Source organism: Ambystoma mexicanum, chromosome 2q (genome assembly GCF_040938575.1).
Source record: "Ambystoma mexicanum isolate Mex_15411 chromosome 2q, UKY_AmexF1_1, whole genome shotgun sequence".
Classification (NCBI taxonomy): domain Eukaryota; kingdom Metazoa; phylum Chordata; class Amphibia; order Caudata; family Ambystomatidae; genus Ambystoma; species Ambystoma mexicanum.
Genome location: NC_090924.1, coordinates 305,259,865 through 305,284,122, shown reverse-complemented (window position 1 = coordinate 305,284,122; position 24,258 = coordinate 305,259,865). Strand labels below are relative to the sequence as shown.

The 24,258-nt window shown below is 46.3% G+C and overlaps 2 protein-coding genes across 3 annotated transcripts in view; one reads left to right on the top strand and one right to left on the bottom strand.

Annotated features, from left to right (window-relative positions):
• The window catches only part of RPUSD1 (RNA pseudouridine synthase domain containing 1), a 124,306-nt gene extending 108,927 nt beyond the window's left edge, over nucleotides 1–15,379 (bottom strand). Inside the window, exons 1-2 of the mRNA XM_069647271.1 lie at nucleotides 15,224–15,379; nucleotides 9,102–9,334 (exon numbers count right to left, since the gene is read on the bottom strand). Coding sequence (XP_069503372.1) covers nucleotides 9,102–9,283 — 182 coding nt within the window. The 5' untranslated portion in view covers nucleotides 9,284–9,334; nucleotides 15,224–15,379. The remainder of the gene's footprint in view (nucleotides 1–9,101; nucleotides 9,335–15,223) is intronic.
• A 538-nt stretch (nucleotides 15,380–15,917) lies between these two features.
• CHTF18 (chromosome transmission fidelity factor 18) overlaps nucleotides 15,918–24,258 on the top strand; it is a 1,093,968-nt gene continuing 1,085,627 nt past the window's right edge. For both annotated transcript variants that reach the window (XM_069647269.1, XM_069647267.1), the window contains exon 1: nucleotides 15,918–16,078. In XM_069647269.1, coding sequence (XP_069503370.1) covers nucleotides 15,931–16,078 — 148 coding nt within the window. In that variant the 5' untranslated portion in view covers nucleotides 15,918–15,930. The remainder of the gene's footprint in view (nucleotides 16,079–24,258) is intronic.

Below are 24,258 nucleotides of genomic sequence, written 5' to 3'. Positions count from 1 at the left end.
CTGGGTGTACACCGCCGGGTAGAACTTCTCCAGGACCCGCATGTCAGTGGTGTTCATCCGGCCCCTGCGCCCCCCTTGGTTGGCACCAGCCTGGAGGAAGCACAGGGCCTTGCTGTGGGTCCTGGATTTCAGCTCCTCCCAGCGCTTGTGCACGTGGTAGTCACGGGATGCCTCCCCCTCTGTGTTGATGGCATCAATGATCCAGTCCCAGATCAGTTTCCGTCCTTCCTTGCCAGCTTGCGTTGGGGCGTGGAAGAGGGTATCATAATACCCCAGGACATGCTCCACCAGGATGTCAGCCTCCCTGGCAGTGAAGTTGACTGCCCTCTGCCTCACTGCCGTGGGGTTGCCACTCACCTCAGATGATGTTGCTTGAGTCAAGGCAACCCCTGAGGCAGGTGTGGGTGGGCAAAGTGGTCCTCGGGCTGGGCTGTGGAGCAGTGGTGATGAAATGGCACGTTGGGAGTCTTCATGATCAGCTGAGGTGGTCACAGGGCCAAGGACAGGAGCACTGGCAATGGCTGGACAGCAGGCATTCAAATTGCAGGGCAGGTAGGCAGCAGGCACACACACAGTGGGTAGTCAGCAGCAGATGGCTTGTAGGAGGCAGCTCAGGGCACTAGGAGGCAGGTAAAAAGGCTTGCAGGCAGGAGCGTGGGTCTTCCATGTGTCTCGCGTGGGCAGCCGGAAACAGAGTGACGGTTACTGTGCGCGTTAGAAATTAGCGCATACACGTGAAATCAGAGGAAAAGGCCTAATCACGTAACTTATGTGACACGTGCTGGGCGCTGGCGTTCAAAATCGGGATAAGGGAGTGCGTAGGTGAAAATTAAACTGCATGTGCGATTTGGAGTGGCTGGACGAGTGCATTTCGGAGCTTCCTGGGGTGCCACACTATTCGTTCACTACTGTGACAGTGCAAACTTCTTATTTTGGTGGGGGATTTGCCTCTGCGCACACGTGCATGTACTTTTTTTCTTAGGCCAACGGTGAGTTGCGCACGCATTATTCATACTCTCGGTGCCCCTGTGTCTCGCGTACCCCCATTATTAACATTACAGTAGCTTTCTTGGGCTTTGTGTATGCATTTTTAGTGTTGCTGGGTGCCACAGCATATCGCGTAACGCTTTTTCATTTTAGAGGAGCTACCGAGGGGTCGCGTACACGCATTTTTTATATCTGGGGTGCCTGTGCGTTACGCATCTCGCTAATGTTTTCACCAGCGGTAATATTGAGCCTTGCTGGACCACACTAGTACGTTTTACATCACGTACCCTGAACCCTCACTCCAATTGCCCAGGATAATTGCTGGGTGTATCTTCTATTGTACAAATCCATCTGTACCATAAGTGGGAAGACCACACCCAACAGGGCCAGGGAGCTGCAGGTGATGCTGCTGTCCCCAGCACACAGGGTCAGGGAGCTGAAGGGTCATCTGCTCTCCCCAGCGCCCAGGTTCAGGCACCTGCAGATGCAGATGCTGTCCCCAACAGCCAGGGTCAGTGATCTGCAGCAATAGCTGTGGTTGTCACAGCCCCGGTACAAGGACATGCAGGGGCAGATGCTGTCCATCACTCAAAGGGGAAGGGACGTCCATGCAAAACACCGTCCCCCAGCACCCTAGGGTCAGGGAGCTTCAGGGACTAGTGGTCCAGCCCCTACTGCCCAGAGTGGTTCCGGCCAAACAGGGTCTGCACCACATGCCAAGAAGCAAAAGCGTGCAGAACAGGAAAATGGCCAATCCCAATGCACGGCACAGGAAACTGCCGCGTCGAGGAAGAGGAGCTTCAATGATGAAGAACTCCAGATCCTCGTGGACTACGTGCGCGAAAACCACTGTGACAGGCTCACGCAGCCAGGGAAACACACATATGCCTGCTCAGCGTATGGTCCACTGGCAGCGAGTCACGGATGGCATCAACGCCTTGGGTAATGAGAGGCGCACCGTTCATGAGGTTGTGAAGCAGTGGAATGACCGCCACCGTCGAACCAAAGCTGGGTGCCAACCTCACCTCTGCTGACTGGAGGGGGGGGGGGTCACCACAGGAGCAGGAGCTCACAGCACATGAAGAGGCCATGAGCAAGTTGATTCATGTGGATCAGGTGCAAGGCATGGAAGGCCTGCCAGATTACGAGGAAACGTCCGGTGAGTGCTGAAGCTTGTGCATCCTGAATATGTGTATGTAGATAAAAATAAATTAGTATGATTGTGTAGCACTTCTGACGGCATTTGTATGACTGCCATGGGCGAACCATGTCATGGTGTACTGACTTGTGCTTAGTGTACTGCAGAGTGCATACAACCCATGTGATGCACATCTGTTGAACCTGGCTTTGGGACAGTAGTCATCATCAACCGTCAGATACAAAATGACATTTCCGGCATGCCAACACCGTGGCATCTGGGTATTTTCATCAGTGATGTTAGTCAAGTGCTCGTGTCTGAAGCACGTGCTACACATCATGCACTGAATGTAGTCGAAAGTCCATACACACATGTCCGTGGGTGGTTTCATGCTACCCATACCTTCCATGTGCACTGGCATCGGGCGTGACATTGTGCCATGAGTGACATAGCATTCTACTACGCTGTGCAAATCCCATCCGCAGCTATGGCACTGTCCCCTTGTAAGAAATTTGTCAGGAGCCATCCCTGTTGATCTGCCACACTCAACACACACTCCATGGGTCCATGGCCTGGTCCCTCTTGTGTGTCACTGTCCCCTTTTCCTATTTCCCAGTGCGTGTCATTACTCTCTCCGCATCAGACAGCTGGGACTCGACACTCTGGGCATTTCCACATTGTGTACACTCCCTGTGCCAGTGGTACACTGGTGTTGCATGTAATTGTAGCGGACTTGGCTGTGATTATGTGTGCACATGTTCGCATGTACGTTAATGACCTGTTGCATATCCACTTGATGAGTCACAATTAGCATGTTTTTGTCTACTGTTTGCAGTGCCATGGGACAGGATGTATGTACACAGATACATGTCTGTTGGCAATGTTTGCAGTGCTTACATGGTCAGGGATATGGGATGTAGTGGCAAGTCTGCATATGGCATGATCTGTGAGCTTTTTGTACATACTGTGTGTATGCAAACTATGGCATGGAAACATTCATGGCAATGTGTTGCAGGACAGCATTGTGATACCTATGTATGAGTCGATGCAATTAACATGATTGTTCATGTCTTTATATGTCCATGTGCAGGTGATGAACCACTAGATGCAGAGGGAGGAGGTACGGGAGGAACGGGAGCCTGAGCCGGAACAGAGCACCAGTGGAGGACGTGTTGTGGCAGCCCATGACAATCCATCGGTGCTACAGGCCATCCGGGGTATGTCAGAGTATGTAACCCACTCCGATGAAACCAGTAGCTCTGGTGGTGAACACGATGTCGATTCCCCTTTGCTGTCGGAAGTGAGTGCATCAAGTGTTGTAGCTGTAGTAGCCAGTGCATCTACAGGGGGGTCATGTCCCCTCACAGGGCCAATCAGTGTTGTCACGTCTGTCTGTGGTGGTTACGGCTGCAAGGCCACGCTCCACAGTATTGGTTTCTGGTCCTGGGAAAGATGACCAAGGGAGGGATGCAGTCGTGCAGCCGCAGACAGTGGCATCACATCAAGGGCAATGCTCCCAAGGGTCAGGCAGGTGTGGGGCCGCACACGTGGTGGACGTGTGGCGGCTGGGGAATACAGTGTGGGAGCAGTCCATGTATACTATTGCCCAACAACATGGTGCTTCCTATGAGATGTTGGCTCAGGGCATGGATAGGGTGGCCAATTCCATGATCCCCCCAGAAACACAGGTAGAGCACCAGCTGCAGGCACTGCGGTCCACATGCCATTCACACAGGCTGCACATGGAGGCAGGCAGCAGGAGCCGGCGGGCTGATCTGATATCTCTGCAGGCATCTCCGTTTGCAGAGGGTCAGGCACACAGGGAAGCCCCGAGGCAAGAGTTCCTGGCCCTCAGAGCTTCAATGGAAGTGCTAGAGGCCACCCACAGTACACAGTATCAACAGGAGATGCAACTGTTGGGGCTGACCATCTCAGAAGAAATCTGTGCATCCCGGAAGGTGTTGCATGAGGACCTCTGATGCTTCATGTTGCATGATCCATTCATCCGAGTTCCGCCTGGCCGCTGCCACTGAGGACCAGGCCAGGGCTATACGTAGTCAACCTCCCTTACCACACCTTCAGATTCTACACAGGAAGGTGGCCACAACAGCGACAGCCCTCCCAATCCCAGATAGCCGTGCGGTCCATGAGCCCATTGAAGGAATTGTTTTTTCAACTTCCACCCATGTGGGAGTTGACGTGCACCTTGCCCCTCCCCCCTTCTGGGTGGGCCCCCACAACCCCTCGCACCCCTGGTCCAAGATGGACATTTCGATTCTTTTCTCTTTTTCTTTCACCCCCCTGGCCAGATGTCAGCATATCAGATTTTGTTTTGCCATTTCCTGGTTGTGTTCTTTGCTCATTTATGTATTTATTGCCCATGAGGTGTGCCATTAACTCCTCATGGACTACATGTGCAGGCATGGGTAGTGAAGTCTTCGGGCATGTTTGCATGGGGGTGCACAGGCTGGCATGTGCAGGTAATTATAGGTCTGTTGTTCCGTAGCACGCGTGTGCTGTGTCAATGGTAATGCACAATGGCTGTTTTAATATGTTCTCCCATGTCATTCCAGTAATCTGAGATGTGGTGTCCCGGGTGAGATACCCTGCACCATTCTGAGTCCACGCTCCTCATGCCCTCCACCAGACACTGTCCTTCCTTTGTCGAATTAGGGAACACAGTTACTGGTGAAGGTCATGTGGAATTTACAACATACAGACAGTAATTTGGTAAGCTTTTGCACTGTCTTGCATGTCGGGCATGCTTCATTGTTGGGCACATTTGCTGCATGTGTTGGTTGTTTTATCTGTCCTTAGCATGCTCACATGGCGGTATGGTAATTCGATTATAGCTTTTGTCACCGTGTGACCTATCTATGTGGATACCTCAATGGGTGCACCGACTGTGCTGTGCTGCATGTCATTGTACATCTGGTAGCCAGACCATGGACACCTTGATATATGTCATTTCCTTGTTATTCACTCTCTGTGTTACTCTCTCTCTCTCTCTCTCCCTTTCTATGGTGTGGTACACTGTACTCCTGTACAAATCTATATCGATGACCATTCACCCTGTGTCACCCTGTGTTGTTCTAGCACTCTATGTTCTTTACATGTTTTCTTTCTGTGATCAATTATGATCATGTATGTGCTGTTACTCTGCATTGCATTCCACTTAGGTAAAGCGTCTCCCGATGGTGTGCATTGTATGCAAGGCAGGTGAGTTCCACAGACAGGTGAGTGCATGGCATTTGAGGACACTTTGGTGGTGTTTGCATGGGAGTAGGGGACCGTGTGTGTTCACTCTGGATTTACTTGCCTTTGCCTTTTGCTCAAACCCTATTGTTGGAGGGTGGCATTCATCACCCAGGTGTGCAATGTTACACATGCTGTGGTACTCTCCAGGCTACACTACTGCTACTGCCTATTGAACCAACTCCATGCTTCCAATGAACACCCTGTGTAATTCATTCCGAACAAGACTGCAAGTATTATGTTTGACGTCAAGGCCAGGGACCACATCTGTCTGCCAATGATTGTCCTCTACTGGCTAACCGTGGCAGACAGCGTCGAGTCATAGGAAGTATATACTGTGCACTGTGATTTGTGAGGCCAGCATACTCCCTATCTGCTAATATTGATACCTCAATGCTGTCCCTCCAGAGCCATTTCATCATGTTACTCCGACCTTCTTCAGGTGAGCCAGCTGTTCATGGAGCACTTTTAAGGGGATATTTATCGTCAACAGGGGCCAACCTCTGGGATAACCATCCTGCCGCCCTCTGTTTGGGGACTCATATCCTTACATTCCATGAAGTTCTCATGTGTTTCTTTTTCTACTCTTCCTTCTCTCTCCCTCTTCCCTGCTAAGCAATCCCTCTGCTCTCTCACTCTCTCCATTCCTTTTGTGCTTGGTGATTGATGACCGTCTGCTTGATGTACCTCAAGGTCTCATACAGCCCTGTCACCCCTAGCAATTTTTGGGGCAATTGCCTGCGTGACTTGGACGGGTGTCGTCATCAATGCACTTTCGGAATGACCCAAGAGAGTTGCATCCCTCAGCACTTAATTGAGCATCCACTGGCTGGTTGCACTTGAAACACCCCTGAACTTGTTACCACCCTCAGAATACCACACCCCTCTAAGTGTCTGTGCACTTGCTCCTTATGATAGCACCAAGCAGGTACGGCGTCTGTCTGTTCGACCCTGTCCTCACGCCTGCATGGTGGCAAATTCATGCAGTTGATTAACTAGACACTTCATCATCAAACATAATCACTGTTGATTGTGTGACATGCACAGAGGCAGACATGAGTGACTTTTATGGTTTCAGTACTGTACAAGTGTTATTTTTCACCCCTTGAGCTCTTTCTTAAACTTGCCTTATGCATTAGTCATTTTGGTGGATCCCTTTACCTGATGTGCCATACCGTGACACAGTATGATATTAATTTTACATGACATATGGGATGGCTTGAGTGACAGAGAGGTGAGTTACTTCAGGGATTTGCATGTTGGTAGTGGTGTCAGTGTGTTACTTGTGGTGGTAAGGGAGGAATGTCTTAAGTTGTAATGGATGCACACAATTTAGCACTTTCAGGGGGACAATCTCAGGGCGGTTTTGTGGGCACTTTTGATTGGCCCATTGTCATCATTGAATGGCACATGAAATGTGGCATGGTCGTGTGCACTCCGCAGGGGATGGTGTTTAGGTGAAAAAAGTAGACACAAGCTGGGTAGGGCAGCCTCTCCATGTGTCCTTTGGCCAGCCATACGCAAGTGGCGTGCCTGTGGATGTGGGGACCCCACCATGTCCACCGGTATACCATGCCGTGTTGCAACATTGTGCAGGACAAATGCTGCCACAATTATCCTGCAGACTAGTGGTGGTACATATAGCAACTCACCACCAGAGTAGTCAAGGGAGCGGAAACGTGACTTGAGCACTCCGAGTGTTCGCTCCATTATGGCCCGAGTTGCAATGTGGGCTGTGTTGTTTCTTACCTGCGGCGGTGTGGCATGGTTCCGTATTAGTGTCACCATGTAGGTGCTCAGAGTGTAGGCACTGTCCCCTGTAGAGGTGAACATTTTTGGTGTGTATTTGTCTGTGTGTGACATGAATGCGTGTGCAGGGGCATTTATACTCAGCAATGAGCCATGTGTTGCCATGCCTGCCAGCTTCCAGGGCCAGGTGTAGGGGTGACATTCTGAATATGTAACTATCAGGGGTGGACCCTGGATAGTTGGCATATACAGAAGTAATGATGCCCTTGGCATCACATACAAACTGCACATTGATGGAATGCCAGTGCTTGCGATTACAATATATGTGATCTGTAGCCCTAGGTGGACGTAGAGCCACATGGGTGCAATCGATGGCAGCCAGCACTTTAGGGAAGTGCGCCGCCCCATAAAGTCCTGGACCATGGCCTGCCTTTCTGCAGGTGTTTTGGGCATGTAGATGTGCCTGCGGACTGAGGGGTGTGCAGTCATTATTGCCAATACCTGGTGTAGGCAGCGTGACTGCGTGGGCTGTGAAATGCCCACGACTGTGGCAGTTGTCTGCTGAAATGACCCAGTGGCCAAAAAATGCAGTACATTGAGCACCTTTTCCAAGGTGCTCAGTGCTTGGGAGCACAGGGTGGGTGATGTAAGGTCATCTTCCCACTCCGTGACCAGGTCTAATATGATATGAGGTGGAAACATATACCTGCCATAGACCTGATCATCAGGCATCCTAAAACGGCAGATCCTAGGTAGAAAAATCTGGGCCCTGGCCATCCTCCCACGATCACTGCTGCGACAAATGGTACATTAATTGTAGCTGTATGCGTGCATTTGTTGATCGCGCTGGCTTTTTATGCATTTGTTTTTGTGTTCGTTGACGTTTACGCCAGCTATCGCGTGGCGTACGTGTTTCAGGATTTACATGCCCTTTTCTGCGCGCTGGTGAGCCCTGTTCAATTCCATGAATACGGGTTATCAGCGCGCATATGGGCGCTGCGAGGATTTCACTGTGCGACTTCCCTTGTAACGCCCACATTTTCACTTGTTCCCCATTCAATGTGTTCCGCCCCCTTTTTAGGTGACTGCGCAGACCCGACTGCCCCTTCGCTGGGAGTCTTGCGCAAGGCGTTCGTGGAGTCGCAGTTACGGGTTTCACCGGTACCGATTCCTTTCAAGTCCCTGGTAAGCACTGCGCATTGTGTTTCGTGAATAGACAAATGGGAGCTAAGCGTGCGCAGGTGCCCTATTTTCCGGGCAAATTATTCCATGAATCGGACCCTAAATTCTCTAAGGCTTACAGAGCAGTGTACAAAGAGGGCTCAATCCACACAAAGTTAAATGCATCAATGCTCCGTCTAACAAACATAGATGTAGGCAGAGGCAGGGTATGCCATGCAGTATTATGAACTTCAGCGCCGCTCCCCTAGAGAAACAACGAGGACAGAGCATTCGCTCTGCAAGCTGCAAAGTTTGCAATGAATGTGCACATAGGGCTCCACTTACTTGACCGCATGTGAGCGCCTCCCCAGCCACGACCCCCGCGTACTACTACAAACCACTTCTGCCCACTTCCGCTTTTTGGAGCAGTAACTCTGATAGCTAAACTGTATCCTGTACTTAAGATGGGCACATTATGAAGAATAGTGATTCCGATGGCAATATTCTTCAGCATAGCAACTAAAATGACATTTTGTGGCACAGTATTAGGATGAGCATGTTCTGATTGTGTTATTTGATTGAATAGATATGCATATTGGTCTGTCATACAGTAACCTTGGTAGATACATGCTTTAGTTCAGAAATTCCTTTTTTTGTTAAAGAGAATAATACAATCCTACCCACAAGACAACAGTTCACACATATCCAACAACACTTATATGAAACAACAATAAATCATCAAATGTGCCCTGAGAAAGTCTAAACAGAGAAACATGCAATAACATCAAAATAATCATGAGTCCCTGCTCACCGGAAGCCATAATATGTTTCGGGATCAGAGAGGCCAGGGAACCTGTGCTTCAGCTGGCTCTGGACAGTCACCTTTTCATACCACATCTTGCTGTCAATGCGAATATCCCAGTGTTTGTTCAGGACAATGAAATTGGAACTTTGGTAGAGGATGGCGAGGTTCTCCACACTGCATGGCTCCATTAAACAAACCCTGAAACTCACCAAGCATCAATCCATTCCGCATTTGTCACCCTGAAAATTCGAATGAAAATTAAGGAAATGCACGTTACAAGTGGAAATGAAAAACACTGGCCCATCTAACACTTTTTCATAAGCTTCTACCGAATTTTCTGATCCTAAAAAGGCCTATAAAACGTGGGTGTTTTGGGTCATTAAGGACCACCTTGAGCCGAGAAGGAGGGTGGCCTCCACTACACCTTTTGGGGCAAGAGGGGTGAGGGGTATAAAAGGCATCTATGTCTCTTTGTCTAGGATGAGTGTAAGACAGTTTCTACTGTCATCTCCTAGGAGTTTGGGGGCGTTGTACTGGTATCCACTACTCCCTACTGCACAAGCGAAAGTCAGATGGCTTCAGGCTTCAACTATTCTTTATACTTGGTGGGAAGAAGGTGACAGATTAGAATTGCTTCCACTGCTCTCTCCTCCGCAAGGGAACAACGTAAGTTGTAGTGAGGTGCAATTTTTTTCTTTTTAAATTGTTTCCACCTCAAGTCAGCTTACAAGTAAGCAACTTTGATAATCATAAATTGAAGTAGTGAGATTCTGCAAAAATGTCTGGACAACTCGGATTTTTGGCTACAGATTCTTATCTGTGATTGATTTTCGTAAAAAGTGTCCTTTAGCCTTCTTTGCTGTTTGTCCAACATAAACAGAGAGCACATGGACATCTGCTACTGTAAATAATATTTGAAGTATCACAAGTTGCAAAATGGCATAACAGTCAGTTTTCCAGTCCTTGGAGATACTAATTCAGTGTCAGCTATTCACATAGTAACCATAACCCCAAGTACTGATTCTACTTTTAAATTTCAATAAGGTACTTCATACACATTCGAGTACATACTCCACTAAAAGCGAGTCCATCAAGACAATTTACAAACTTTGGAATCTTTTTTAAGCAGACTCTCAACTGAGTGTTTTATGACATAAGGTTTCAATCCATTCCCACAGACACAGCAATAATATTTAAGAACCTTTGAATAAGGCCGAGAATCCTTTTGTTAATTGGAACTTTTCTTTTGATTCAAATGAAACGCACATAAACGTGTCTTAACTATGGTCACTGTAATAATCTGACAAAGCGTCCAAGAGTCCAACGATTAGGCATCCAAAAATGGAAAACTGATTGAAACTCATATCTCAAATGTGATTTAAGGAAGCAGTTGTTCACGTGGCCTTTTTTATATTGGACAATCAGCAAAGAAGACTAAAAAACGCTGCTATAAGCATAAATCACAGATTCAAACAAAGAACCAGAAATCCTCAGTGTGCAGACATTTTGACTAATCACATGATAACATCTGATGACTTCAACTTCTGACTCTGGAAGTTGTTTGCAAACGGACTCAAGGTTGTAACAATTTGAAAAGATTACTCCAAAGAGAAGCATTCTCGACACATTTTTAAAAAAATTATCAGTAACCTCTCCGTCTGGCATAAATGAATATTTTGACTTTAACTGTTTTGTTTAATTTATTTTATATACTTTTCAATTCCTTATTTATTTATTTATATTAGGATGGCTTGAAAAGCAAATTGTATGGAAAATACTGAAAAGATTATTTGCTTGTAATTCTGTCAAGATATTCATTTTGATCTTCTTTATATCATGTTTTGTGGGATATTAGGTTTGAAGCATGTTTTGGTATTTTCTTCTTTTTTAAATGTTTTGGTGGTCCTTTCCTTTTTTCTTTCTGTTCGTGTTTGTCGGCCCTTCTGAGAAAGTCTTTTTTTTCTTCCTGCGCTACTGGCTATTCTTTTTCTGTTAACCAGCTTAACATGCTCATCTTTCTTTGTGCATTAATTATGGCCCGCTTTAAAAAAAAAAAAAAAAAAAAGGTATTTTGTACCAACTATGGAGGTTAAGGTATTAAGGCAAAAGGGTATGTTGTTCCATGATGCTGCTTTAACCTGTAACCTATTCCTTAACATTTGTAATTTCCACTTCTGCAAAGTAAGTTGCTTTCCGCTCGTGTCTAGTTTTCCAGTTTATGGGTGTGCAGGATATAGTGCGTCCCTGTCTTGGGCAGCTTACTTGTAGCTCCAACAGCAGTCCCCTAATGTGCCATGGAGATGGTTAAAGAGCAGAGCTTTCCTCTGCCTTGGATGAATTATTTTTTCATCTTTCAAGCAGAGGACTTTGGAATGGACTCCAAAAGAGGTTCTAAAGTGTATTCTTCTTGATCGTCTTAGAGTACAGGAATGAACCAAAGAATGACATGGTGTTCCTCCCATCTTAAAGGCAAAATGCCACAGGGGATTGGCCCAAATCAAGTCTGCTGTAAGGGTCAAAGCCTTGTTTAACAACCTTTATTCTTTATTTTATTTATATAACACCAATTGATTGATATTTTATTTCTATCGTGCTCGTACACAAGTGTTTCAGAGCGCGACAAGGCAAGGGAGGGGAACAGGGGAGAACAAAACAGCGATCTTACTAGGCCCAGTGACATTGAGAATGCGCAAGTGCATGGGAGAGGGGAGGGGAAAGTGCATGGAAGGAGGGAGAAGTGGAAAGTGCGAAGCAGAGGAAAAACAGATAAATAACAATAATAAATAATAAAGGCAACAAACAGTGGTAATGCAGCCAGCAATTTGCAAGTGCTAGGTTTAAGGCAGCAGGTAGGGTAGGTCTGATAAGTGCAGAAGAAAAAAGGGGGGCTGTATGGGTACAGATACAGGCCCCAGTGGAAGGGGTGGCCCGGAGGCAGTGTGGGACGGTGGCAGAGTGAGCAGGTACCTGAGCCCGAAGGACAGAGGGTGGACAGGTGCACAGTGCCAAGAGAGAACAGATCAGCAGGGGAGAGGAGGAGCGAAGGCAGAAGAAAAGAGGAAGGTCTTGAGGTGCTTCCGGAACTGGAGATGGTTCTCCTCAAGTTTTAGAGTGGCAGGGAGGCTATTCCAGAGGGAGGCCCCAGCCAAAGACAGAGATATACCCCCAGCTTGTTTCTTTGAAAAACGACTGACCCTGAGGGAGTTGGAGGTAGAGGAGCGAAGAGCTCGAGAGGGGAGGTATTTGCAGAGGGATAGCTGAAGATATTTTGGACCCAGGCCCCAGAAAGCCTTGTGGACAATGCAGAGGGTTTTGAATTTAATCCGTGCATCCACTGGGAGCCAGTGGAGAGATTTCGGAACTGGAGAGATATGATCCCAGGGCTTGAGGCCAAGGACAAGTCTCACAGTCCTGTTCTGGATTAGTTGCAGAGGGCGGAGAGTAGAGGCAGGTAGATTTAGAAAGAGGCTGTTACAATAGTCCAAGCTAGAGAGAACCAGAGCTTGGGATACCATGAGCTTCTGGGGGAAGGAGAGGAAAGGCAGAGTACCTCTGAGGAGGAGCAGTCGGAAATTTGACTTTTTAGAGACCTCAGAGATGTAGGCGGAGAAGGAAAGGTCGGAGTCAAAGATGACCCCGAGATTCTTATCCTCGCAGGTGGGCGTAGGAAGAGGGCCAAAGGAGGCCGGCCAGAGAGTGAGGGGAAAGGATGGTGAAGGTGTGCCGATGAGGAGGATCTCCGCCTTGCTGGCATTCAGACAAAGATCATTGGCGGAACACCAATCTTCAATGGCCGTTAGGCAATCAGAGATGAGAGAGGGAGAGGAGGTGGCAGAGGGCAGCCTGAAAATGAGTTGAGTGTCATTAGCCTAGCACTGGAAATTTGAGCAGAAAAAAGTGGCAATGCAGTGGGCGAGAGTTGCCAGGTATTGGTTAAAAAGCCAAGGCGAGAGGTTAGACCCATGGGGAACACCACAGGTAGAGAGGAAGATAGATGAAAGGAAGGACCCAAGTTGGACCTGGGAGGGTCGATCAGAGAGGAAAGAGGTCAGCCAGGCCAGAGCCTGATCAGTGATACCCAGGTTTTCACGGAGACGGTTGACCAGGATAGTATGGTTGACCGTGTCGAAGGCAGAAGAGAGATCGAGGAGGATGAGGACAGAGGGAATTTTATGAGTCAAGGTTGGAGAGCAGATCTTCACAGATGTTCAGGAGAGCAGTTTCCGTGCTTCTGGCAGCTCTGAAGCCGGACTCGTGGTCATGGAGACATCCAACAGAATTGTAATGAAGGTTAAGCTGAGAGATGGCCAACTTTTCTGGGAGTTTGCCAAGAAAGGGAGTAATGGAAATTGGGTGATAGTTAGCTGGACAAGAAGGATCAGCTGTGGGTTTCTTGAGAAGAGGATGCACAAAGGAGTGCTTCAGAGGGAAGGGGAAGGATCCCTAGGCAAAGGAGTGGTTGCAAAAAGCAGCAAGGGCCGGAGCGAGGGTGTCAATGTGGTCCTTGATGGTTTTAGAGGAACAGGGATGAACCTGTTTTGACGAGGCTTTCATAGATCAGACTTGTCTAGCGACCTCGTCAGGGGTGAAAATAGGAAAGGACGAGAAGGATGGTGGGAGGGTGGCTAAAGGAGGGTCAGCAGGCACAGATGGAGAGGGGAGAGGAGGGGTCTGGGTGGAGAGGGTGGACAGGATGTCCTGGGTTTTTGAAATGAAGTGAGAGGCAAGGGCATTGCAAAGAGCCTGGGAGGCAACAGGAGGGGTAGAGGGGCAGCAGAGTTGGCCAGCTCCTTGCAGATTTTAAAGAGTTTGGCGAGTTGTTAGATGCCGCAGAGACACGAGCTTGAATGTGGACTCTCTTCTTGGTGTGAACAGAGAGTCAGTATTGCCTTTGTAGCAGGCTAAAGGCCAGTTTGTCAGAGGATGAACATGAAGTCCTCCATTTCCTCTCAGATGCCCTACACTTTCGTTTAAGTGTAGCTAGGTCAGAGTCACACCAGGCCCATATGCAGCCTGGACCATAGGCATAATGGCGCTAAACGCATAATGCTTTGCCTTAGGGCATCAGACCTAGAGTACCTTGCTTGCAAACAATGGTGGGGTAGGAAATGAAAGAGCCCTAAAAGAAAGCAAGATGGTGGGACTCTTCTGCAGGCTTAGTTTTTCTCTCTGCCTATTCCATCACTGCCCTTTTCCATTGCTTTTCCAGCTTCAAAGACATTCCAGTGATCAGCGCCCTTGTGCGAGGCTGGTTTCTTACATCAGTGCTGCACTATTACCAGGAGACCTCCTAGGGGAAATGTCTATGCCCTGAGGGAAGTTGTGTCCCTCCCTACTGGAGAATAAAAGGAGGCAGCATCATAGATATGTTTCCACATGGCAGCTGTGGAGACGGTTAGCTTAGACACCAATAAATATCAGGCCTGTAATAGTAAAGTCATGCACAGAGTTGACACTGGTGTGATATGAAATGGATGTAGCTTCATAATGTCACAACCAAGCATGGCTTATATTTCGCGATTTACCTGTCACCAGACTGATTAAGGCAGACAATTATATAATTTACACCCGAGGTGCATACGTTAAAGTGCTACCTCTGCCCGGAGACTTGGTGTCCCAGCTGCTGTCAAGGATGCACAGATGGCCTTTGAACCTGCTGTGTCACAGCACAGCTTGTGCTGCAGTTGTCAGTAGATTGGTTACAGCATGGCACATGTGTGCACTATAATTCTGGCATTGGGCATTGTAAAAGGGAGGGCTGTTTTAGCAGCCCTCCCTTTCAGAAATATCTAAAGCACTTTACGGTTAATAAAAGTAAAAAACTCTTGGGTTATGCCTACTCTACCAGTTGGCATTCTGTCACAGTTATGATCTATGCACCCATCGATGCCTGCGGCGGATGTTCCGGTCTGAGAAAAGATTAAGAATGCCCCCAAACTTCTCCCTGAAACGGCTTCACACATCTTCAGCACTGCCATGAATACAGCAGCTATCTATAAACGTTGTTACATTGTTCATTAGTTGTTCACTGTATGTAAAGTACATTATAAAATTAATAAGATGGTGACAAGAGGTCACTTTAAGGTGCCGTTTCAAAACAACAAAACAACTGTTTTGTTTTTACTAACCGATTTCTTCCTGTACTGCTCAACCACATGTTTCCCTCTGGAACCGGTGGGTTGAGTCATCTGCATAACCAGCTACAAAAAGCAACAAACGAGACGACCACGTGTCTCTTTCATATAGAACAGTGATGATCCAGGAACGGATTCGGGTGTCTGACTGTAACCGCACCGACGACCAATAAGAATAGAGCTACAACACCGTGGGACCAATGTGCGTGTCTCTTTCATATAGAACAGTGATGATCCAGGAACGGATTCGGGTGTCTGACTGTAACCGCACCGACAACCAATAAGAATAGAGCTACAACCCCGTGGGACCAATGTGTTCTAGGAAGGCCAGTGTCTCCAAATTCCAAAGCCCTCCGCCATCTTAAATTTACTTATTCTCTAGCAAACCACGACTGAATGATTTTAAAAAACAGTGAGATGTTTCTGTTTTTCAATTCATTCTGTTTGTAAGATGTGCATCCGTACTTGCCCACATTTTTAAAAGTAGTTTTGAAGTGCATATATAGTTCTTAGATATTCAGTTTTTACAGATAAGACTGATTTTTCGAGTTTTTCTGAGGCTTGTGTTTTCTCATAATTATCTTGGTCACGCCTGAGTTTATACGCCTATTCCAAACGCCTCGGGTTCGATTTCCGTGACAGATCAGTTGATGTCCCTTTTCAGTGTTCATCAGCATGTTTTGGCGGGTGCTTTGGTTTTGATGGCTTGCGCTGGTAGGATCTGTACGCGTGCGCAGTTGGCGCTGTGGCTCTTCCTTACCATGGATTATGGCGAGTTGTACGGAGTGGAAGATGATGAGTTCGAAAGTCAGTTCGCCTCGGAGCTCGAGGTGTTGGCGGAATTGGACGGTGAGCGGGAGGGGAGGAACCAAAAGGAGCCGTCTTGTTACGTTTGATGTCACAAGAAGAGCCCTTGACATTATTGATATCAGTCAATGACACCCCCTTTGGCTTTGGGCTTGCTCTCTAGGGAGCAATAGCATCCCCATAGGGCACGGATCTTCAGCCATTCACTCGGCAGATGTTTTGGACTACAGGTCCCATTGGCCCTAGCCAGCTGAGTCAATGGTGAGCGATTATGGGAGTTGTAGTCCAACACACCTGGAGAGCTACAAGTTGCAAAACACTGCCATAGCACATAATGACCTTAATATAGGAAGTTAAATCCGAAACACAAGATGTTATCACGTTAATAATTAATGGAATTCTCATAGGAATTATTTGACAATCTTGTTGATAGCCAACTACTACCAAAATACAACTTAGGTTATTGTTGCATTTCCTCCTCGTCCAGTTTCCCCGTCCTTTCTCTATGACTTCTTCATATGGACCCAACCGGGACCAATGATGCTGGCATAATGAGCCCCAGATGTAGGTGGCTACACCAGGGCAATAAGAACGATAGGAAGCAGCCACATACAAGTTCACTACAGTGAACTACGTACAAACTTACTAGGGTCTGCCCAAGCAGATATTTTCCATATGACATCTAAAAGCCCTCTCCCGGGGAACAGTGGCGATTTACGGACTATTCGAAACATTTGTAGCCTGCTGTTTGAGTCCATATCTGTGGTGATAAAACACATGTTTATCTTCTTATTTGATATTTGTATAACACCTACTGCCATTGTTATGGCTTCGAAGAGCTGTGGGGTGGAAGGCCCTTGGGAAGATAGCAGTCTGTGCAAATATGAAAGTACAAAGAGCATTACATTGCATGCAAATAGTAATGAGAATTAGGTGACTATTCAGTTACAAGCAGAAATTACTAGTTTAAAACATTATAAAAATCATGAAGGGCATTGTATCCAGGCGCAGAGATGACTGCTATGTCTGTAACTGTGCGACAGCTGGACTGAATTTTTCATCAGACTCGGCTGTATTCCATGGGTTGCAGCTTAAGAGGGCAATGGGTATTAACAATTCTCTATCAACACGTAGGGCAACTGTCTACAATTGAGGGCTGTGCTGTATGTTCAATGTAGAACACAAGCACAATGTAACATGCAGTCACATGCAAATTACATGCACAATTGTCAGATATGTCAAAGATACATTCAACGCATGCTCTTTTGGCTGTACCATAGGTTTATTGCATTACAAATGTTTTATATTGGTTACAAACGTGATGGCGGTAATGCATAGCAATCTGTTCAGAAAAATACTGCCTCCTCCTCCGTGACATCACCAATCTCCATGTCTCCCGGTGCTCTAGAGAAGAAACACTCACTCCCCACCCCTAAGTCCCTGAATATGTATTTCCCTGCTTGTAGAAGTCCTATGCGACTGACCTTGAGCTAGTGGGAATTCTAGTGAAGTAGTATACTCCTGTTCAGACCTTGCAATCCTCCTCGGACCACCAGAAGCCTAACGCTAAACCACGAGCACAATGACGACACAAAATCAATATGCACGTTTGTCAGTCACTTCCGCGACACAGTGCAACGCACGTCCATCCATCGGGTGGACCTGAGGCATACGCAGTAAAAAAAATAATTTCATGAGGATGCATACATTTCAATATATCATCGGGAATTATAACGTATAGTATGCTGAAATATCTATCTGACACACATCACATGAAGACCATCTCCTCTTACTTAAAAATCAAAAGTCTCACATAAATGAGGATATATGGGTGAAGAGCTCATCAGTGTAATGCATAGCGTATCATGTAGTAACATCAAACGTTGTGTTGTACAGGTCCTACCCTTGTTGTTTTTAAGCAGTCTTCCAAGATTTAATGCCTTGATTGTTCATGTAAATGGCTTCCTGTTGTAATTAAAGTAAGATATGAGTGTACCCTTGCATCAGTCCCTTGCACTTAGTTCCAGTTAATAACAAGTACTAACAAAGGCAGTGCTTGGGAATTATATATTTCTTGGTTTCTAGCTACAACTATCATGTAGAAGCTTCAATGGTTGTGTTGTACTGGGCCTGCCAGTGTTATTTAAGCAGCCTTCTAAGATTTAATGCCTCAACTGTTCATGTAAATGAGTTTCTGTTATAATCAAAACGAGACAGGTGTGTGCCCTTGCATCTGTCTTTGCACTTAAGTCATGTTAAAACAAGCACATACGAATGTTTTGGCTTTTGTATAGATAGTATGTAATGTAAGTGGTTTTGTGTAGCGCCCATCTGCCACTATTGGTGGCCTCACTGCGCTTGATTCTGTAATAAAAAAAGGGGGACATCATTGACGTACAGTAAAAAAAAAAATTGTAGGGCTGAGCATAATTTTTTATAGAACCAATACAACCCCACAAGGATAAAAATAGGGATGACCATTTAAAAATCATATCATTAGTTTTATCTAACATGTGGTTGGTATTAAGAGTAATGGTAGTGTGAACCTCTTTTTTGAAATGTAACCCAAGATATTTAAAGAAAATTGCCAGGACATTCCAAATAACATATTATTAGCTAAAGTGCATGCATTAGTGAGTGGCATAATTTCAGATTTATGAAGATTTAGCTTGTATCCAAATACTAGAGAGAATTCATCTATAGTAGAGATTACATTTTGAATAGAGGATTAGATAAGTATAGTAAGACATCATCCGCGTAAGCAGAAATGTTGACGTCAACAAGGAATCTGGGTATTCATATTTAACTCGTCGGATAATCTGATTGGCGCTACTGTGGGGTTTTCAACAGGATTTTCCCTCCACTCCTTGGGAAGGTTTATATGGTATACATGAGTCTTGATTTTTCGGTCTGGTTGTGATACTTGATAATTATATGGCCCTGCTTGTTCTATTCTTTCATAAGGACCATGCCGTTTGGGCAACATCTTATTCGCAGATTAAGGAAGGAGAACAAGAACACTTTGTCCAATGGAAAAAGATCTGAGTAAGGCTTTTTTGTCATGGTAGCCCTTCTGGCGTTCTTGGGCTTTGACCCTATTAGCTTGTACTATTGTTCTGACTGTGTCCATGTGTTTCTTCAATCGTTGAGCTGTTTGGGAAAGGGGTAAGACTGCTTTTTCCCGCTCTTCCCAAGTCTCTCGTAACATGTCAAGAACATCTTGTGGCTCTCAGCCATATAAAAGTTCAAATGGGGAGAACCCTATTAAGAATTATGGGGTCTTTCAGATGAGAAAAAGGGTCCAAGATGTCATAACTTCCAGTTTTTGCGGTCAGCTTCAACTAGTTTCTTTAACATGTATTTCAAGTTATTGTTGAACCGTTGCACTAAACCATCAGTCAGGGGGTGATAAATGGAAGTTCTAAGTGTCTTTATATGTAAAACCTCTTTAACTTCAGACATAAGTTTACTCATAAAATATTGTTATGATCTCTTTCGGGAACCCAATTCCTGAGAAAAATGTGATTATATGTTTAAGAAACTACTGTGTTGCATAAAGGAAATGCTTCAGGATAACGAGTTGCATAATCCAGTTTTACCAGTATGTATTGGTTTCCTAGGTTTGATGGCTCAAGGTGCCCAACCATACCTATACATGGGATGGGTATATCGATGATTGGTAAAGGTTGTAATGGGGCTGCAGGAGGCATCTGAAAGCCCGTTTTCTGGCATAAGGCGCAAGTAAGTAAGACATTTTTCACATCGGCATAGATCCCTGGCCAATATAACCAGTTCAATATGTGGGCTTGGGTTTTAGCTGTTCCTAAATGAACTCCTTTTAGTCCGCCTCTCCAAAGCCTTTCCTAAACCAAAACTAAGGATCTTTCTGTGTCGGGATGTCCAAATCAAACTGTCCATGTGTCAAAAAGTTCTATTCTGACCTGCACACTAAAACTAAACTATAAAGGTGAAAAGGGAATATCTTTAACCTTTTGAAGCTCTTGCAAAAGTGTTAATAAAAGAAGAATAAATATTTCCAACGCAAAAGTTCTTTATGGTTAAAGAGTTCTTGTTCCACACTGCGGCTCCAGTCCCCCAGATTTCTCTTCAACAAATACAACAGTTCTGTGTCTTTCTTGCCCCACAATATCACTGTTATAACCAATGGTCGCTAGCTTTTAAGTCTTTCTGTCAGGATTTGGTTTCCCTCGTATGCCTAACATAGTTCTTATATTCCTCTTTTTAGAAGTTCTTCCTCCCTATAAACTTGTAATTGCCTGGTGTACTCTCCTGCCAGGCATTCTCGGATTCACACACTTTTGATTACCTGGTATACTCTCCTGTCAGGGCTTCTTGAATTCACGTGGAGTTTTCTGACCGTTTCAATAACTGTATATTTACTTGGTTGGACAGTATATCCTCTTGATATACATTTCATTTTCGTGCTCCCATGTATTTACATTCCATGCATTCACATCCTGTCATGGGTTTTCATTCTCTTCCCCTTATAGTTAGCCTCTTTGTTTTCTCTCTGTCTGTGGTTCTTGTTACTGTTATTGATTTTTGGAGTGATCACTGATATGCCCCGATATCCCCACTGGGTTTGGGCTGAGTCACCATTTCCTGCTGCTGCTCTTGGGCTCGTTCGCAGTTGTTTAGTGAATGTACACCACCTGGCTTCCCTTTGTGGCTATTTCCTGTTTGTTTTCCTGTTTCTGAAAGTATCTCGTCCACACACCCGCTTTGCCCCTGGCTTCAGTAAGTACAGGTTTGCTTTTGGCAGTCTTCGAACGCCCAGGAGTCTTTCTCTGGCTCCTGGCGGTCCGGCCACACATCCTGCTCTCTCAGCGTCTCCCCTCTTCTTTGCTGGTGAACTGCCTAGCTCCACCATGCCTGCTTCTGCTCTCTGGTACTTCGAACTTCGTGAAGGGTTGAAACTTTGTCTCGCCAACAGCAGCCTCTAGCATCTTGTTTCCATCCTTTAAATTTCCCGGGAACAGGTGTCTGCAGGAAAAGACTAGAGCACTTGGTAGGTTTGGGGCCTTTCCCGCTCTGCATTACCCTTTCCCTCTTCTTCGTCCCAGTACTTAAATGGTTCTGGCACCAGAAGTCCGTTGTTGGAGATTGACTTCCAAAGCTTGAATAATCATTGTTAGTAGTTTTAAATGTTAAATATCTTTGGATGATTGAAACATTGACCTGTAGAAGGAGGTTTTGTAATTTCTACAAGATAGATCCAGGTTGGAGGTTTGGTTCATTTGATGTGGGGAAAGGTTTTCCCTATTCTTCAAAGGGGAGGTGTAGACGAATGATAATGGGTCATAATGGTCTTGGCTATAGGAGGATTATCTTGAAGGGCAAATGGGGGATGCCATGTCTAAGCCAATGAAGTCATGCCATCTCCCCACAGGTTGTTTCCATGTGATCCTCCCTCTTATGGCCACCCCCAAGGTCATGATCAGGTAGTGGCTGCAGTCCCCTGGCCACATGGGAGGAGGTCACCACCAGGAGACGAGTGATGTCTCCATTGGATTCATCACATGTTCTTTTGGCTCTCGACCCTGCCTGCACCCAGACCTCTGCTTTCTGGATCCCCCTTCTTCTTTTTTTTTTTATTTTTACGATGTCCTAGTATTGACTGCCTTTCTTTTGTTGTTCCAGCCTGCTCTTCCTGATTTGTTTTTGGAGTTTCCCTGTATCGGCACCTGCAATCACTTAAAACCTGGTTCTATGTTCATCTGGATGATTACCGGTCCTATACCCATGTTAATCCTGCCCAGGCTTTTATGGACCTCTTGTGACTGTTTGGAATACTATACTACTTTTTTGTATCTAGTACGTGAACTTGCTCCACCTGGGAGGCCCCAGCACCGCTTTATTTTTCTTTTTTTCCCCTCCTGCAGTTTGTGGCGGTTACCACCCTCAACACTGTACAAGGCAACAAAGCCTATCTCTGGTATGTTGTTTATCCCTGGAATTCTTGAGTGATTGTTTTCCTACTGCTAGTCATCATCTGGGCCTGCCAACATGCCACTGCTAGGAGACCGGACATCTAACTTCCTCAGGGAACAGTCTAGTGGTTCCCTGCTCTGAGATTCCCCAAGATGGAATTCATGGGTTTTGTGCCTTAACGACACTTGTGCTCCAGTAGCTGTTAACCTCCCACACTCTACTGTTCCTCTCCCTAGCTCTTTTGATCACTTCCCCATTTCTCCTCCTCCACCCACTGCCTCTCCTTTCTCTCCCTGACACTTTCTTCTGTCCCTCTGCTGTCTCTCTCTACCTCCACTTTTTAATCTTACTTCCTGCTTCTCTCGCTCTCCTCTCCACACTTCTACTAGCCCCCTCTCCACTGTACTACAACTCCCCTCTCCACCCTACTACTCTCCAACCACAACGTGCCCCACAGTCACCCTCCTTTCACATCCCACAGTCATCTAATCCATCACTCTCTCACACATACGCCTCCCCACTCCTTTCACTCAAACACAAGTACCACTACCTCCCACCAACCAATAACACGCCTTGCTCGCTCTCTAAAATCTCAGCTATACTCTTCTCCTCTGTTCTTCGTCCGTATGGTCTTTTGGCCCTCCTTTTTGTGCCTTGACCTCACCCAAACAACCTACACCTTCCTGTTTCCTGTGTCCCTTTTAACCCCCCTTTTTCCTCTCCATTGGCCATAGCTGGCTTCCCCGCCAACCCCTACCTTTGCTTTCCTCAAGGAAGGTGTTAGAGTTACAAGCATCAAAACACTCATAAGGGGTTTCAAGCCCTGTCTCCTTTTTACTGGGTCTGCCAGTCGGACAGTAGCGTCCCACATTAGTCAAAGTCCCAGTTCGTGTGAGTGCTTCCCAGCTGGTGGACAATGCTGGTTTGCTGCGGGCCACAGCGAGTCTCGATGGTCATTTCATGTCCCAACTCGCTCTGGCGATGTGCCGGTTCTTCTGCTGAGGCAAGTGGAGCCATCTGGCGCTGATGTCTCTACTGCAGTGGGTCGCATAGCTGCCAGCTACATTTTGTTGACTGTATGGTCATTTCTCCTTCTCGTTCGCTCGACTCTCCTTCTTTGGCTGCCACAGCTGCTGGCATAGTGGATTCCGTGAGACGCAAATTAAGACAATGACCAGAATGGTGCTGTGCATGCAGATAGTGGTACTCTTGCCAAACAAATAGGCACAGGGGGACTAGGTAGGGACTGCCCAATGGGAGGAAGGAAGGGGGTGCTCTGGGTGTGGAGGAGGATTTAAGGCTATGACTGACCAGTCCCCCCTTTCTAAATCCACCTCTGGCATATTCACACTGAATTATGGTCCATGTTTTATATGGGAAGTGAAATCGAAGGGTGGGTGCTTGAACAAGGGCAGCGTGACATAAAAGGTATTTGAGTTGACTAAAATAGGGGTTGGGGGGAGTGCATTCCGCAAAAAATAAATCATGCGAGCATGAAGACCTGTGTTTTTTTTTTTGGGAAACTCGTCCTCTCTGGCGGTCTTGTTTGCCTCCCAGTTTGCATATAGTATATAAATGTCTCTAGCTCAGTCTGTAAATAAATTGCTGTTTGTAAGTAAATGCTCTCAGTATACTCCCACCAGCTCAGCGATTCCTTGATCTCTATAAATACAGCAAAATGAAAAAAATGTTTTACAAAAAAAGCGAAATCGGCCATTTTTGCAAATACGCATGCACAAACGGCAGTTTAAAAAAAAATGAAAAAAACAATATTCATTTTTAAATAAATAAAAAAATAGTCACAGTATTTGGAGGAAAAGGAAAGAGTCGGAATAGTGGACCAGAGGGGTGCAATGGGCCAGATGAGGAGCTACAGGCAAGAAAGTAGAGGGGAAGAATTGTGTCAAAAAGTAGAGCAGGCGCTGTGCACCAGAAAGCGGAGCGAAAGTGGTGACCGAAAAGGAGAGTGGTGGGCGGAAAGAGGGACCAATCTGCAGATTGTGAGAACGGATGGGGGAAGAGCGTGTTGACTAGGAGAAAGGACGCACGATGCAGAAGGAGCGTAAAAGAAGTAATGACTTTAGACTGCAGAAGCAAGCAGAAAGTGTAAGATATGTTTGGAGCATGGTTGGGAGTGTGCGAGCGACTGGGGGGTGCAAGTTGTGACCAGGCAGTGTGACGGAGCAAGTGGGCAGGGGCATGGCTCCTAGAGCAAACGTTTTGTGAGTTTTGATGGAGAATTGGTGAGTATGAGGGATGTTTGTGAGTGG